Genomic DNA, 16,624 nt, shown 5'->3' on the forward strand with positions numbered 1-16,624 from the left:
AAGGGACCAAGAAAGGATGGGCGGCTGTCTCCAGCCCTGGTCATTCCTCTAGCTGGTGTTTCACAACTATTTTCTCTTCCTTTCATGTGCAGGTGCCCAGAAGAAAGACCCCAGAATCAAAAAGTCAGTCCTCAAGCCAGGTGCAGTGGCTCACACCTATAATCCCAGCACTTTGGGAGGCAGAGGCAGGCAGATCACCTAAGGTCAGGAGTTCAAGACCAACATGGCCAACATGGTGAAACCCTATCTCTACTAAAAATACAAAAAAAAAAAAAAAAGCTGGACATGGTGATGCACGCCTGTATCCCAGCTACTCAGGAGGCTGAGGTACAAGAATCATTTGAACTCGGGAGGCAGAGGTTGCAGTCAGCCAAGATTGTGCCACTGCATTCCAGCCTGGGTAACAGTGAGACTCTATCTCAAAAAAAAGAAAAAGAGGCTGGGCGCGGTGGCTCAAGCCTGTAATCCCAGCACTTTGGGAGGCTGAGGCGGGTAGATCACGAGGTCAAGAGATCGAGACCATCCTGGTCAACATGGTGAAACCCCGTCTCTACTAAAAATACAAAAAATTAGCTGGGCATGGTGGCGCGTGCCTGTAATCCCAGCTACTCAGGAGGCTGAGGCAGGAGAATTGCCTGAACCCAGGAGGCGGAGGTTGCGGTGAGCCGAGATCGAGCCATTACACTCCAGCCTGGGCAACAAGAGCGAAACTCGGTCTCAAAAAAAAAAAAAAAAGAAAGAAAGAAAGAAAAGGCCAGGCGCGGTGGCTCACGCCTGTAATCCTAGCACTTTGAGAGGCTGAGGTGGGTGGATCACCTGAGGTCAGGAGTTCAGGACCAGCCTGGCCATCATGGTGAAATCCCTTCTTTAAAAAAAAAGAAAAATTAAAAAAAAAAAAAAAGAAAAGAAAAGAAAAAGTCCGTACTCAGATTATCATCCCTGGTCTAAGCAGATCATTCCAAGAAAAGGGTTTCCAGGCAGCCACTAGGGGGACAGAAAGCTAGGGAAACAGATAAATCCCCACTGACTCTAATCTCAGGGAGCCAGATGCTCACAGGTGTGGAAGTGATTACCTATTTCTGTTGTTTCTTTTTTTCTTCTTCTTCTTTTTTTTTTTTTAGACAGAGTTTCGCTCTTGTTGCCCAGGCTGGAGTGCAATGGCACAATCTTGGCTCACCGAAACCTCTGCCTCCTGGGTTTGAGCAATTCTCCTGCCTCAGCCTCCTAAGTAGCTGGGATTACAGGCACGCGCCACCATGCCCTGCTAATTTTGTATTTTTAGTAGAGATGGGTTTCTCCATGTTGGCCAGACTGGTCCGAACTCCTGACCTCAGGTGATCCACCACCGCAGCCTCCCAAAGTACTGGGATTACAGGCATGAGCCACTGGAGTTTCTTTTCTTCTTTTTTTTTTTTTTTTTTTTGAGACAGAGTCTCGCTCTTTCGCCAGGCTGGAGTGCAGTGGCTGGAGTGCAATCTCTGCTCACTGCAACCTACGCCTCCTGTGTTCAACAGATTTTCCGGCCTCAGCCTCTCGAGTAGCTGGGGCTACAGACGCGCACCACCATGCCCAGCTAATTTTTGTACTTTTAGTAGAAACGGGGTTTCACCACGTTGGTCAGGATGGTCTCAGGTGACCTGCCCTTTTTCGCCTCCCAAAGTGCTGGTATTACAGGCGTCAGTCACCGTGCCCGGCCTATTTCTGTTGTTTCTTGCTCTGGGAAAGAGTCTGGTGCAGTTGGACTCCTCGATCTCTATTGCAGAACAAGCCATAGCCCTCTCCTCCCATCTCCATGCTGAAACTCTCCATATCCTGTGCCTGCCCTTCACATTTTATAGTCCCTGCAGCTTAGTAAATGTACAAGGTGTACTATGTGTATTAGTCCTCAGAGGAGGTACCTTCTGCCCTCTCACAGCAGCTGGGAATTTCTCCTCTGCTGACCTCTGGTGGTGATAGTTTGAACTGTACCCTTCCTTTTTAGTTGGTGGCCTGTTGGCCATCAATTAATGGTGCATATTTTCTTGACAATTTAAATTCAAATATTGGCAGGGCATAGTGGCTCACGCCTGTAATCCAAGCACTTTGGGCGGATCACCTGAAGTCAGGAGTTCAAGACCAGCCTGACTAACATGATTCTTATTAAAAAAAAAAAAAATTCAAATGTCCAAGTATAGTAGTAAGTAGTAAATTTTTTTTTTGGAGACGGAATCTTGCTCTGTCGCCCAGGCTGGAGTGCAATGGTGCAATCTCAGCTTACTGCAACCTCTGCCTCATGAGCTCAAGCAATTCTCCTGCCTCAGTCTCTCAAATAGCTGGGATTACAGGCACGAACCTTCGCGCCCAGCTAATTTTTGTATTTTAGTAGACATGGAGTTTCACCATGTTGGCCAGGCTGGTTTTGAACTCCTGACCTGAGGTGATCCACCCGCCTCAGCCTCCCAAACTGCTGGGATTACAGGCGTGAGCCACCGCACCCGGGCCAGTAATTTTTTTCATTGTTGAATTATGTACGTGTTTCAGGCAGTATGGTGTAATGCAAAGAACAGAGCCTGGACTTTGGAGTCAGACTTGCCTGGGTTCAAATCCCAGCGCTTTCCTAGCTGAATGACCCTGGGCAACTTACCTAAGCTCAATTTTCTTACCTATAAAGTGGAAATAATAATAATAATAAATATTTCAGGGAGAATTAGATGAGATGATTGTAAAATGCATAGCTCTAGCTGTGCCCCAGCACATAGCAGGTGCTTGATAAGAAATCTGTTACTACCTCAGTAGTGGTTGGTTATTTGTTCAGCCTATGAAGCAATGTGACCCTCTTTAAAGTAAAATCCACATAGCAAAATTTACCATTGTTACTGTTTTCAATGTGTTTTTAAGAAATTCTGATAAATTGGCCTGGGCGTGGTGGCTCATACCTGTAATCCCAGCACTTTGGGAGGCCGAGGCGGCAGATCACAAGGTCAGGAGTTCAAGACCAGCCTGGCCAACATAGTGAAACTCCGTCTCTACTAAAAATACAAAAATTAGCCAGACGTGGTGATGGGTACCTGTAGTCCCAGCTACTTGGGACGCTGATGCAGGAGAATCGCTTGAGCCCAGGAGGTAGAGGTTGCAGTGAGCCCAGATTGTGCCACTGCACTCCAGCCTGGGTGATACAGTGAGACTCTGTCTAAAAAAAAAAAAAAAACTGCCGGGCGCGGTGGCTCAAGCCTGTAATCCCAGCACTTTGGGAGGCCGAGGCGGGTGGATCACGAGGTCGAGAGATCGAGACCATCCTGGTCAACATGGTGAAACCCCGTCTCTACTAAAAATACAAAAAATTAGCTGGGCATGGTGGCGTGTGCCTGTAATCCCAGCTACTCAGGAGGCTGAGGCAGGAGAATTGCCTGAACCCGGGAGGCGGAGGTTGCGGTGAGCCGAGATCGCGCCATTGCACTCCAGCCTGGGTAACAAGAGCGAAACTCCGTCTCAAAAAAAAAAAAAAAAAAAAAAAAAAAAAAAAAAAAAAAAAAAAAAAAAAAATTCTGATATACTTTCTGATTCTTAAGTTTGGTAAACAAAGTAACCTCTAGTATGGGCTGTGAGGCACCCCTCTGCCCAAGCAGCGACAGATGTGAACCCTGAATATAAAGGGATCTTAGGCTAGAAAGGATCTTGGGCAGAGCTGAATGACTCTAAGCATTTGACCTCACCTTGGTTTCCTACGAAAAGAGTCAACAGCGTCCGCATCTTCTTCCAAGGTCAGCAAAGGGCAGAGATTTGAAATTAGGCATCACTGGGTTCTCAGCTGGGCCTCCAAGGTCCCCTCCTCCCACTATGCAGAGCAAAGAGGAGGCTGCAGCAGAGAGGAGGATCTAAGATTGGTTCTCTGCTCCTCCCTTTCTTTCCCTGCTTTCCCCACACCCACCCTCTCCCCCACAGCAGCCTTCTCCCCCACAGAGGCTGAGAAAGGATGAGGGGGGCGGAGTTGGGGACTGAGGGATCAGAAGTCCCACGATGCCCTGTATCTGAAGAAAGCTTTGGCCAGGGGCAGCTGTGCTGGCTCATGCTCTCCTCCTCCTGCTGCTGCCATCCTCCAGCAAGATGCTGGGGTCTCTGGGGCTTTGGGCATTACTTCCCACAGCTGTGGAAGGTAAGCGTGGACAGGGAGGGGCAGGGTCTTTCCATCCACCCAGCGAGGGAAAGGGGTGCTTGAAGCAACAGCCACCCCTTTGGAAGAGTGGCGAGTGGGCTGGGTGAGTGAAGATGAAGGACATAGCCAGGTGCCCGCATGGCAGGGCTCGGGTTCCAGGCCTCTGCTGACCCTGGTTCCTCCTGTGGCTTTACCATACTGATGCCGGGATGTGAAACATGTTTTGTCTGTTCTTTTGGCCACTTTTCGGCCTCTGCATTCACTCCCATCTTGAATCCTTTCCTTTCCCCATCCTGGGCCTCAGCACCCCCAAACAGGCGAACCTGTGTGTTCTTTGAGTCCCCCGGAGTGCGGGGAAGCACAAAGACATTGGGAGAGTTGCTAGATGCAGACCCAGAGCTCCCCAGAGCTATCCGCTGCCTCTACAGCCGCTGCTGCTTTGGGATCTGGAACCTGACCCAAGACCGGGCACAGGTGGAAATGCAAGGTGAATAGCAAAGTATATGATAGGCGATAGCTAGGGTGGGAGACAGACACATCCTGGGGTGTGGGTGGCAGCCAAAGGGGAAGGGGAGAAATAGAATATGTGGTGGGAAAGAAAAGCCCATGAGAGATGGAAGGGATGCCTCTGACAGAGAAGGGATGTATCCTGTTTCCACACCCCTTTGTGCTTTCTTCCCTGCTTCTTCTTTCTCTCCTCTTCCTCTAATCCCACCCCATCAGGATGCCGAGACAGTGATGAGCCAGGCTGTGAGTCCCTCCACTGTGACCCAAGTCCCCGAGCCCACCCCAGCCCTGGCTCCACTCTCTTCACCTGCTCCTGTGGCACTGACTTCTGCAATGCCAATTACAGTCATCTGCCTCCTCCAGGGAGCCCTGGGACTCCTGACTCCCAGGGTCCCCAGGTCACCCCAGGTAGCCACCCAAGGGTACTGGAACCTGGTGGGGGCTGGGGCCCAGGTTAGGATGAGAGGTGGAACCAGTGCTAGTTCTCACCCTACTCCCACCCCATACTTTCCTCCTCCTGGCCTTGGGAAGTTGGTTACCCTGGTGACTGGGAGATAAGGGGTCTTGTGACCAGGGTGGGGGTGGGTTGAGAAGCAAACTCTCAGGAGGGGAAGAGCAGAGAGCAGGTTTGGGTCAGGGTTCGCCAGCCTGCATTCTTGCCTTGATGTCCAGGTGAGTCCATCTGGATGGTACTGGCGCTGCTGGGGCTGTTCCTCCTCCTCCTGCTGCTGGTGGGCAGCATCATCTTGGGTACTAATCCACCCCATCCCTCCCTTGTGACCCCAGATTGCCCCAAAGCTCTGACCCCTCTCCAGGCACCCCTGACCCCATGGTCTTGGGATCTCTATAGCCTGATTCCCAGACTCCCATTACCTCTCACAAAGCTGCCTTTCCACAAAGTCCCCTTTCCTGTCCCCATGCGTGGACACCCTGACCCTAAGGCTTTTCTCTGTTCCAGCCCTGCTACAGCGAAAGACTTACAGAGTTCGAGGTGAGCCAGAGCCAGAGCCAGGGCCAGACTCAGGCAGGGACTGGAGTGTGGAGCTGCAGGAGCTGCCCGAGCTGTGCTTCTCCCAGGTGCCCCAGGGAGGGAGAGAAGGGCTCCTCTGGGCACTCCTGGAGGTTGTGCTGGGGAGGAAGCCTTGCCCTGGTCTAGCTCAGAGGCCCACACTCAGCACAGTGTCCCTACCAGGTAATCCGGGAAGGAGGTCATGCAGTGGTTTGGGCCGGGCAGCTGCAGGGCAAACTGGTTGCCATCAAGGCCTTCCCACCGAGGTCTCTGGCTCAGTTCCAAGCTGAGAGAGCATTGTACGAGCTGCCAGGCCTACAGCACGACCACATTGTCCGATTTATCACCGCCAGCCGCGGGGGCCCTGGCCCCCTGCTCTCTGGGCCGCTGCTAATACTGGAACTGCATCCCAAGGTGAGCATCAAAGAATGTACATGAGTGTATATGCCTGTGTGTATGCCTGTGTGTATGTATGGAGGTGGGGGCTACGCAGCAGCTGGGTCCTGTTCACGCTTCTGCTTTAGATTTTTCTCTTTTCTAAAACATTAAAAATGGCCACTCGAGATAGCCCACACCTGTAATCCCAGGACTTTGGGAGGTCAAGGTGGGTGGATCACTTAAACCCAGGGGCTCAAGACCAGCCTGGGCAACATGAGGAAACCCCATCGCTGCAAAATTACAAAAATTAGCTCAGCATGGCTTTGCACACCTGTAGTCCCAGCTACTCAGGAGGCTGAGGTGGGAGGATTGCTTGTCCCTGGGAGGTTGAGGCTGCAGGAGCCGTGAGCATGCCACTGCACTCCAGCATGGAAGAGCAAGATCGTGCTCGCTTCGGCAGCACATATACTAAAATTGGAACAATACACAGAAGATTAGCATGGCCCCTGTGCAAGGATGACACGCAAATTCGTGAAGCGTTCCGTATATAAATTAAAAAAAAAAAAAAACAGCCGGGCGCGGTGGCTCAAGCCTGTAATCCCAGCACTTTGGGAGGCCGAGGCGGGTGGATCACAAGGTCGAGAGATCGAGACCAACCTGGTCAACATGGTGAAACCCCGTCTCTACTAAAAATACAAAAAATTAGCTGGGCATGGTGGCACGTGCCTATAATCCCAGCTACTCAGGAGGCTGAGGCAGGAGAATTGCCTGAACCCAGGAGGCGGAGGTTGCGGTGAGCCGAGATCGCGCCATTGCACTCCAGCCTGGGTAACAAGGGCGAAACTCTGTCTCAAAAAAAAAAAAAAAAAAAAAATTTACTAATTAAATAAATATATTCATATATTTATAAAAAAAAAAAAACAGAGCAAGACCATCTCAAAAAATAATAATAGGGGCTGGGCGCTGTGGCTTACACTGGTAATCCCAGCACTTTGGGAGGCCGAGGTGGGCAGATCATGAAATCAGGCGTGGTGGCTAAAGCCTGTAATCTCAGCACTTTGGGAGGCCAAGGTGGGCAGATTGCTTGAGCCAGGAATTCAAGAACAGCCTAGGCAACACTGTGAAATCCCACCTATACAAAAAACAAAAAATTTTCTGGGCATGGTGACACATGCCTGTGGTCTGAGCTATTCAGGAGGCCAAGATGGGAAGAGCACCTGAGCCTGGGGAGGTTAAGGCTGGCAGTAAGCTGAGATTGTGCCACTGCACTCCAGCCTAGGTGACAGAGTGAGACCCTATCTCAATAATAATAAAATTTTTTATTATTTTTTCTTTCTTTTTTTTTTTTTGAGACAGAGTTTCCCTCTTGTTACCCAGGCTGGAGTGCAATGGCGCGATCTCGGCTCACCGCAACCTCCGCCTCCTGGGTTCAGGCAATTCTCCTGCCTCAGCCTCCTGAGTAGCTGGGATTACAGGCACGCGCCACCATCCCTAGCTAATTTTTTGTATTTTTAGTAGAGACGGGGTTTCACTATGTTGACCAGGACGGTCTCGATCTCTCAACCTCGTGATCCACCCGCCTCGGCCTCCCAAAGTGCTGGGATTACAGGCTTGAGCCACCGCGCCCGGCCTATTTTTTCTTTTTTATTACATAAACAATACATGTTTGTGTGTGTGTGTGTGTGTGTGTGTGTATTTTTTTTCTTTTTTTTTTGAGACAAAGTCTTGCTCTGTTGCCCAGGCTGGAGTGCAATGGCACGAGCTCAGCTCACTGCAACCTCTGCCTCCTGGGTTCAAGTGATTCTCCTGCCTCAGCCTCCCCATTAGCTGGGAATACAAGCATCTAACACCTTGCCTGGCTAATTTTTGAATTTTTACTAGAGACAGGGTTTCACCATGTTGCCCAGGCTGGTGTCGAACTCCTGACCTCAGGTGATCCACCCTCCTTGACCTCCCAAAGTTCTGGGATTATAGGCATAAGCCACTGTGCCCAGTCAAAAAACCCCCAAAAAACAAACAAAAAACCCCAACATTGTTAAAGAAATACCTCCAGGCACAGCCCTCCAAACTCATTCATATATTAATTCAACAAATAATTATTAACTATATGTCAGGTACTATGCTAGAGGCCAGGAAAAACACGGTCCCTGCCTTTACAAATCTTACAGACTAGCAGAGGAGACAGAAATGGATCAAGTAAACACAAGTGTCAAATGTCAAGTGTGCTAAGTGCTAGAAGACAGCACCACTGAACTATAAGAAAGAATAATAAGATGTGACTTGATGGGAAGAGCAATGAACAATAAGAAGAAGTAACGGAAGGCAGAGGCCAGCCACACCAGGCCCTATGGGCCTGCTAAAGATTTGGAACTTTTGGCTGGGGATAGTGACTCACGCCTGTAATCCCAGCACTTTGGAAGGCTCAGGCAGGTGGATCATCTGAGGTCAGGAGTTCGAGATCAGCCAGGCTAACATGTTGAAACCCTGTTTCCACTAAAAATACAAAAAATTAGCCAGGCGTGGTGACACACGCCTGTAATCCCAGCTACTTGGGAGGCTGAGGCAGGAGAATTAGAGAGGTGGAGGTTGCAATGAGCCAAGATTGCACCATTGGCCGGGCGTGGTGGCTCAAGCCTTTAATCCCAGCACTTTGGGAGGCCAAGGCGGGTGGATCACGAGGTCAAGAGATCGAGACCATCCTGGTCAACATGGTGAAACCCTGTCTCTACTAAAAATACAAAAAATTAGCTGGGCATGGTGGCGCGTGCCTGTAATCCCAGCTACTCAGGAGGCTGAGGCAGGAGAATTGCTTGAACCCAGGAGGCGGAGGTTGCGGTGAGCCGAGATCGCGCCATTGCACTCCAGCCTGGGTAACAAGAGAGAAACTCTGTCTCAAAAAAAAAAAAAAAAAAAAAAAAAAGGCCTGCTGCAATGGCTTACCCCTGTAATCCCAGCACTTTGGGAGGCTGAGGTGGCTGAAGTCAGGAGTTCGAGACCAACCTGGCCACATGGTGAAATCTCGTCTCTACTAAAAATACAAAAATTAGCTGGACATGATGGCCTGTGCCTGTAATCCCAGCTATTTGGGAGGCTGAGGCAGGAGAATCACTTCAGCCCAGCAGGTGGAGGTTGCAATGAGCTGAGATTGCACCATTGCACTCCAGCCTGGTTAACAGGGTGAGATTACGTCTCAAAAATAAATCTGGGACTGTTTAAGCTTTTGTATAATTTCTCATCTGCTTCCTGTTAGGTATTACACTACATACTCTTTTTCTTTTTTCTTTTCTTTTTTTTTTTTTTTTTTCTTGAGACGGAGTTTCGCCCTTGTTACCCAGGCTGGAGTGCAATGGCACGATCTCGGCTCACCGCAACCTCCGCCTCCTGGGGTCAGGCAATTCTCCTGCCTCAGCCTCCTGAGTAGCTGGGATTACAGGCACGTGCCACCACGCCCAGCTAATTTTTTGCACTTTTAGTAGAGACGGGGTTTCACCATGTTGACCAGGATGGTCTCGATCTCTGGACCTCGTGATCCACCCGCCTCGGCCTCCCAAAGTGCTGGGATTACAGGCTTGAGCCACCATGCCCGGCCATACTCTTTTTCTTTCTGTTTTTGAGATAGAGTCTTGCTTTGTCACCCAGACTGGATGGAGTGCAGTGGCACAATCTTGGCTCACTGCAACCTCTGCCTCCCAGGTTCAAGTGATTCTCCTGCCTCAGTCTCCCAAGTAGCTGGAATTATAGGAGTGTGCCACCATGCCCAGCTAATTTTTGTATTTTTTTTTTTTTTTTTTGTGACGGAGTTTCGCTCTTGTTACCCAGGCTGGAGTGCAATGGCGCCATCTCGGCTCACCGCAACCTCCGCCTCCTGGGTTCAGGCAATTCTCCTTCCTCAGCCTCCTGAGTAGCTGGGATTACAGGCACGTGCCACCATGCCCAGCTAATGTTTTGTATCTTTAGTAGAGACGGGGTTTCACCATGTTGACCAGGATGGTCTCGATCTCTTGACCTCGTGATCCACCCACCTTGGCCTCCCAAAGTGCTGGGATTACAGGCTTGAGCCACCGCGCCCAGCCCTAATTTTTGTATTTTTAGTAGAGATGGGGTTTCACTATGTTGGTCAGGCTGGTCTTGAACTCCTGACCTCTTCTTTTATTTTTATTTTTTTTCTTTTTACTTAAGAGTGAAGCTGGCCGGGCGCGGTGGCTCAAGCCTGTAATCCCAGCACTTTGGGAGGCCGAGGCGGGTGGATCACGAGGTCGAGAGATCGAGACCGTCCTGGTCAACAAGGTGAAACCCCGTCTCTACTAAAAATACAAAAAGTTAGCTGGGCATGGTGGCGCGTGCCTGTAATCCCAGCTACTTAGGAGGCTGAGGCAGGAGAATTGCCTGAGCCCAGGAGGCGGAGGTTGCGGTGAGCCGAGATCGCGCCATTGCACTCCAGCCTGGGTAACAAGAGCGAAACTCCGTCTCAAAAAAAAAAAAAAAAAAAAAGAGTGAATATGATTGCTATGAACTCCTGACCTCAAGCAATCTGCCCATCTCGGCCTCCCAAAGTGCTGGGAGCCACCCTGGCTCTTCTCCTTCTCCTCCTCCTTCCCCTCCCCTTCCCCCTCCCTCTCCCCTTCTTCCTCCCCTCCCCCTCCTCCTCGTCGTCTTCTTCTTCTTTTTAATTTTTGGACAGAGTTTCATTGTGTTACTCAGGTTGGGGTGCAGTGGCACAATCTCAGCTCACTGCAGCCTCTACCTCCTGGGTTCAAGCAATTCTGTCTCAGCTACCCAAGTAGCTGGGATTACAGGTGTGCTGTCACCACTCCTGGCTAATTTTTGTATTTTTAATAGAGATGGGGTTTCACCATATTGGCCAGGTTGGTCTCGAACTCCTGACCTTGAGTGATTTGCCTGCCTCAGCCTCCCAAAGTGCTGGGGTTATAGGCGTGAGCCACCCCACCTGGCTGCAGTGCCCATTTTAAACACATTTTCGAACTTACCTTCAAAAACACATGATGAGGAAGGAATGATTATCCACCTGGGGCTCAGAAAAGGGAAGCCATTTGCCCAGAATCTGCGTGACTCTAGAGCTGGCTCCTCCTCATCTTGTGTATTGCCTCCTGTTTACCCCTCCATCAGGACTGTGTGTGTCTCTGCCCACGTGGGAGAGCTCCCCACAACTCACTTTGCCCTATTGTAAGTAGTTCAACCTGTTTCAGTGCTCGAATGCAGGGGCTTTTCCCCGGACTTTATCAGCATCTACAGCTTCTGCACCTCTGAAATCTTAAATTCTGGAAATTTCCCTCTTTGACCCCATACCTCCTGGCCCAGCTCAAAAATCACGTTTTTGTTTGTTAAAATTTCTGTGACTTCTCCAGGCAGGGTTAGTCATTCTTGCTTTATGCCCCTCGGGACTCAGTTAATTTTCCCATGTTGGGGTTTACTGCATTCTTTTTCCCTTATTTTATTTTATTTTATTTTATTTTATTTTGAGATAGAGTCTCGCTCTGTCACCCAGGCTGGAGTGCAGTGGCGTGATCTCAGCTCTCTGCAATCTCCGTCTCCCAGGTTCAAGTGATTCTCCTGCTTCAGCTTCCCAAGTAGTTGGGACTAAAGGCAAGAGCCACCATGTCCAGCTAATTTTTGTATTTTTAGTAGACACAGGGTTTCACTCTGTTGGCCAGGCTGGTCTTGAACTCCTGACCTCGTGATCTACCCACCTCAGTCTCCCAAAGTGCTGGGATTACAGATGTGAGCCACCGCGCCCAGCCTTTGCATTCTTTATCTCTTTTTTTTTTTCTTTTTTTTGAGACCGAATCTCACTCTGCCTCCTGGGTTTGAGCCATTCTCCTGCCTCAGCCTCCTGAGCAGCTGGGATTACAGGTACCTGCCACTACTCCTAGCTAATTTTTTGTATTTTTATTTATTTATTTTGTTCCTTATTCTAATTTTTTGCATTTTTAATAGACACAGGGTTTCACCCTGTTGGCCAGGCTGGTCTCGAACTCCTGACCTCGTGATTCTCTCGCCTCGGCCTCCCAAAGTGCTAGGATTATAGGCATCAGCCACCGCGCCCAGCCTTGCATTCTTTATCTTTTACCTTCCCTGAGCCGTCTTGTGCCTGAACACAGATCGTGGCCACTGAAGGTGCACCATGACACTTGCTGAATAAGGGTTTCTATTGCTTCTTTCCCTCCAATTCCCATTTGCCCTCCACCTGTTACTGTGTCATCCACTGGCTCTGCCCGTCCATGTGTACACAGGCCTGACACCTCAGACAAGGTGGTTCGTGAGGGATGCCTGACTAGCTTACCCTGCCTCCTCTGTTTCTGTCTTTGCTCCATGTCTTCTGAATCAGTATAAGCTGGTGGTTATTATTAATAAGTGACCCTGAGTCAGAGTGTTTGGATTCAAGCTCCACTCCTGCCTCATCAACTGATTCAAGCGTGTTTCCTTAGCTCTCTAAGGAAAAGCTCTTCATCTGTTAAACGGGGGTGTGATAGGAACACCTACCTCCTAGGGTTGTCACAAGGATTACAGGAGGCCACGTACACTGGGCCTGGACCACAGTAAGTACTTAGTACCCTTGACCCAGAGTAACTATTTTTTCATGTCAATCAATACACAGTCTTACTCCTACCTATAGTCTTGGCCAGCATCTGTCAGTGTGTCTGTCTGCTGGGGAGATGCAGGGAGCAGATTATCAATTGATCTCTGCTCCCTGGGATGGATCAGCTGCCTCCAGCTTTGTGTACCGTCCTCTTCTCTCTGCTTTTCCCCAGGGCTCCCTGTGTCACTACTTGACCCAGCACACCAGTGACTGGGGAAGTTCCCTGCGGATGGCACTGTCCCTGGCCCAGGGCCTGGCATTTCTCCATGAGGAGCGCTGGCAGAATGGTGGGTGAGCTGGGCACAGGGAGTCAAGGGAGCCACACTGCTATGTTTCTGAGTCTCCCTTAGTTTGGAGGGGAAGGATTGGGTCAAAAGAGAGGGCTCGGCATGGTGGCTCACGCCTGTAATCCCAGCACTTTGGAGGCCAAGGTGGGTGGATCACCTGAGGTCAAGAGTTCAAGACCAGCCTGACTAACACGGTGAAACCCCGTCTTTATAAAAAATAAAAAAATTGGCCGGGCGCGGTGGCTCAAGCCTGTAATCCCAGCACTTTGGGAGGCCGAGGCGAGTGGATCACAAGGTCAAGAGATCGAGACCATCCCGGTCAACATGGTGAAACCCCGTCTCTACTAAAAATACAAAAATTAGCTGGGCATGGTGGTGCACGCCTGTAGTCCCAGCTACTCGGGAGGCTGAGGCAGGAGAATTGCTTGAACCCAGGAGGCGGAGGTTGTGGTGAGCCAAGATCGCGCCATTGCACTCCAGCCTGGGTAACAAGAGCGAAACTCCATCTCAAAATAAAATAAAATAAAAATAAAAATAAAAATAAAAAAATTGCCGGGCACGGTGGCTCAAGCCTGTAATCCCAGCACTTTGGGAGGCCGAGGCGGGCGGATCACAAGGTCAAGAGATCGAGACCATCCTGGTCAACATGGTGAAACGCCGTCTCTACTAAAAATACAAAAAAGTAGCTGGGCATGGCGGCATATGCCTGTAATCCAAGCTACTCAGGAGGCTGAGGCAGGAGAATTGCCTGAACCCAGGAGGCGGAGGTTGCGGTGAGCCGAGATCGCGCCATTGCACTCCAGCCTGGGTAACAAGAGTGAAACTCCATCTCAAAAATAATAATAAATAAATAAATAAATAAATAAATAAATAAATAAATTTAGGGTCGGGCGTGGTGGCTGACACCTGTAATCCCAGCACTTTGGGAGGCCGAGGCGGGTGGATCACGAGGTCAAGAGATCGAGACCATCCTGGTCAACACGGTGAAACCCCGTCTCTACTAAAAATACAAAAAATTAGCTGGGCATGGTGGCGCATGCCTGTAATCCCAGCTACTCGGGAGGCTGAGGCAGAATTTCCTGAACCCAGGAGGTGGAGGTTGTAGTGAACCGAGATCGCGCCATTGCACTCCAGCCTGGGTAACAAGAGCGAAACTCCGTCTCAAAAAAATAAAAATAAAAATAAAAATAAAAAAATAAAAAAATAAAAAATAAATAAATTTAAAAAAAAAGAAAACAGAAAAGAGAGCGGAAGAAGATTCATATTCCTCCAACCTTGGAACGCCCCCACAGGCCAGTATAAACCAGGTATTGCCCACCGAGATCTGAGTAGCCAGAATGTGCTCATTCGGGAAGATGGATCCTGTGCCATTGGAGACCTGGGCCTTGCCATGGTGCTTCCTGGCCTCACTCAGCCCCCTGGCTGGACCCCTACTCAACCGCAAGGCCCAGCTGCCATCATGGAAGTGAGTTCTCTGGATAACTGGTGAGGCTCAGGATGACGGTGCTGCTGCTGATGGCAGTGCCGCTGTTGTGTGTTAATAGTTGTAGCAATACCTGTAGCATTTGAGACATTGCTGAGTCTGTGGTTGGGGTTGCATGGCCCATTGCTGCAATGAGGGTTACCACAGAGACGATTCTTGGCCCTTTGTGCCTTGCTCTCCAGGCTGGCACCCAGAGATACATGGCACCAGAGCTCTTGGACAAGACTCTGGACCTACAGGATTGGGGCATGGCCCTCCGACGAGCTGATATTTACTCTTTGGCTCTGCTCCTGTGGGAGATCCTGAGCCGCTGCCCAGATTTGAGGCCTGGTAAGGATGGGTGGTACCGTTCCCCTTCCTGGGTACCCCTGCCCATTCTAGGTTCACCCCAACATGACCTGGTCCCAAGAAAGCTCTGCTCTTCCCCCTCTTGGCCTTTCTGCATGGTAGGCACCCCTAGGGCTAACTGACACCCATCCCCTCTACCTTCCTCCAGACAGCAGACCACCACCCTTCCAATTGGCCTATGAGGCAGAACTGGGCAGTACCCCCACCTCCGATGAGCTATGGGCCTTGGCAGTGCAGGAGAGGAGGCGTCCCTACATCCCATCCACATGGCCCTGCTTTGTCACAGTAAGAGGCCCAGGCTGTTGGGCTGGGGACCTGGGGAGTGGGGGCTGGGCATGGGCTTCAAGAATGTCTCTGCCAGGGCCAATCTGTCTATTCCTATCTCCGCTCATCTCCCATCACTCCTTGTTCAGGCTTAGCTGGAACTGGGCAAGCTTGCTCTCCCCCTCAGTTCATCCTCTTCCACTCTAAGTCTCAAACAGTCCATTCCATCTACCTGAGACACACACCTTCCTCCTGCTCAGCCTTGCCCAGCCTGCTCTCCTCTCTACCATACTCTAATTTAACGGTTAGCTCTTTTCCTCAGTCCCCTCCTCCAAGAAGCCCTCTTTGGCTTTGTTCTTGCCCTGAGTTCTGCCCCGTTTACTCTCCTGATTACAGTAAAGCCCAAAAATCAATTCAATAAGTCCCCATTCTGTCATGCATTGATAATGTTTCTGCTGTGACCCAATAAAAGGCAGTTCTGGATATAAAGGGTGAAAGCAGTGGCCTCACAGTGAAAATTCAGGACTTTGCATCAATACTTTTGTAACAGAATGTCCCTTCTCTTGCTATCCGATCTGAACTTTCCACTGCACAAGTCAGTTAGGTTAGCTAACAGAAACCAGGCATTACTTGCAGGAGACTCTGGTTCTCTGAGCAAAAAGAGAGTAATTTCCCATTAGCATATGAAGCTGTCAACCTGTATTAGCTCCTCAGAGGAAATGGTGGGCTGTATGGAAGGCCCCCAGAGGGCCTGTTTCATAGGGAACAAGACTCAGAGGGCTGGAGTTCAGCAAGAGGGAGAAGAGGGAGGCTCCAGGAAAAATCAGAAATGGAGTGTTGAAAACAGGAAAGTGAGGGACATTGAAGATGCCTTTTAACCCTGGGGCCCACTCGAGATCCTAGGATCAGCCCTCCCCCTGTCATTCCTCCCAGGACCCTGATGGGCTGAGGGAGCTCCTAGAAGACTGCTGGGATGCAGACCCAGAAGCACGGCTGACAGCTGAGTGTGTACAGCAGCGTCTGGCTGCCCTGGCCCATCCTCAGGAGAGCCATCCCTTCCCAGAGGGCTGTCCACATGGCTGCCCATATCTCTGCCCAGAAGACTGTACTTCAACTCCTGCCCCTGCCGTCCTACCCTGTAGGCCTCAGCGGAGTGCCTGCCACTTCGGTGTTCAGCAAGGCCCTTGCTCCATGAATCCCCAGCCTGCCTGTACCCTTTCTCTCACGTAAATTTGCAATTTATGTGTAGTTAATGTACATGCCAACGTAAATATGGCAATTGTATAGCTGTCTTGTCTGTCTCACCACTGCCTTTCCCACCTGCCGAATCCCTGGATTCTTCCGCAGGCATCCAGACCATGGCAGTTCTGACCAGTGACTAAGGGTAGGTATGAACAGGAAACAGAATAAAGTCAGCTTTCCTGACGCATATCCTTGGGCCTTTATCTATTTCTGTAATCCAGGGACCCTCTTGTCTCTCTCCTCTTCCATCAACATTTATTTTTATTTATTTATCTTTTTTGTTTTTGAGATGGAGCCTCACTCTGTCACCCAGGGTGGAGTGCAGTGGCAAAATCTTGGCTCACTGCAACTTCTGCCTTCCAGGTTCAAGCAATTC

The 16,624-nt window shown here is 50.1% G+C and overlaps 1 protein-coding gene and 1 non-coding gene across 4 annotated transcripts; both read left to right on the forward strand.

The window, feature by feature from the left end:
- Window positions 1-4,003: 4,003 nt before the first annotated feature.
- On the forward strand, window positions 4,004-16,435 carry AMHR2 (anti-Mullerian hormone receptor type 2). Of its 3 annotated transcripts, none has more exons than XM_003939237.3 (11): window positions 4,004-4,132; window positions 4,437-4,619; window positions 4,856-5,047; window positions 5,312-5,389; window positions 5,598-5,716; window positions 5,832-6,062; window positions 12,797-12,911; window positions 14,204-14,376; window positions 14,577-14,724; window positions 14,891-15,027; window positions 15,940-16,435. In XM_003939237.3, exons 1-11 carry the CDS (start codon window positions 4,084-4,086, stop codon window positions 16,234-16,236), a joined length of 1,722 nt encoding a protein of 573 aa, XP_003939286.1. In that variant the 5' UTR covers window positions 4,004-4,083; the 3' UTR covers window positions 16,237-16,435. The 3 variants fall into 3 exon arrangements, with proteins under 3 accessions (XP_003939286.1, XP_010348182.1, XP_003939287.1); XM_010349880.2 differs by having other exon boundaries at window positions 14,895-15,027; XM_003939238.3 differs by lacking the exons at window positions 14,577-14,724; window positions 14,891-15,027.
- LOC120365126 (U6 spliceosomal RNA) lies at window positions 6,471-6,577 on the forward strand. Its single transcript, XR_005580145.2, has one exon. It is a non-coding gene; the product is annotated as a U6 spliceosomal RNA (small nuclear RNA).
- Window positions 16,436-16,624: the final 189 nt, after the last annotated feature.

The sequence above is a fragment of the Saimiri boliviensis genome, chromosome 7, assembly GCF_048565385.1.
Source record: "Saimiri boliviensis isolate mSaiBol1 chromosome 7, mSaiBol1.pri, whole genome shotgun sequence".
Lineage (NCBI taxonomy): Eukaryota > Metazoa > Chordata > Mammalia > Primates > Cebidae > Saimiri > Saimiri boliviensis.

What these genes read in the sequence shown, in the direction of transcription:
- AMHR2 (XM_003939237.3), top strand. Translation starts at nt 4,084, where the DNA reads ATGCTGGGGTCTCTGGGGCTTTGGGCATTACTTCCCACAGCTGTGGAA. An exon ending in GGCACAGGTGGAAATGCAAG is followed by an intron (nt 4,620 to 4,855) that starts GTGAATAGCAAA and finishes CCACCCCATCAG; the next exon opens with GATGCCGAGACAGTGATGAG. An exon ending in GCCCAGCTGCCATCATGGAA is followed by an intron (nt 14,377 to 14,576) that starts GTGAGTTCTCTG and finishes CTTGCTCTCCAG; the next exon opens with GCTGGCACCCAGAGATACAT.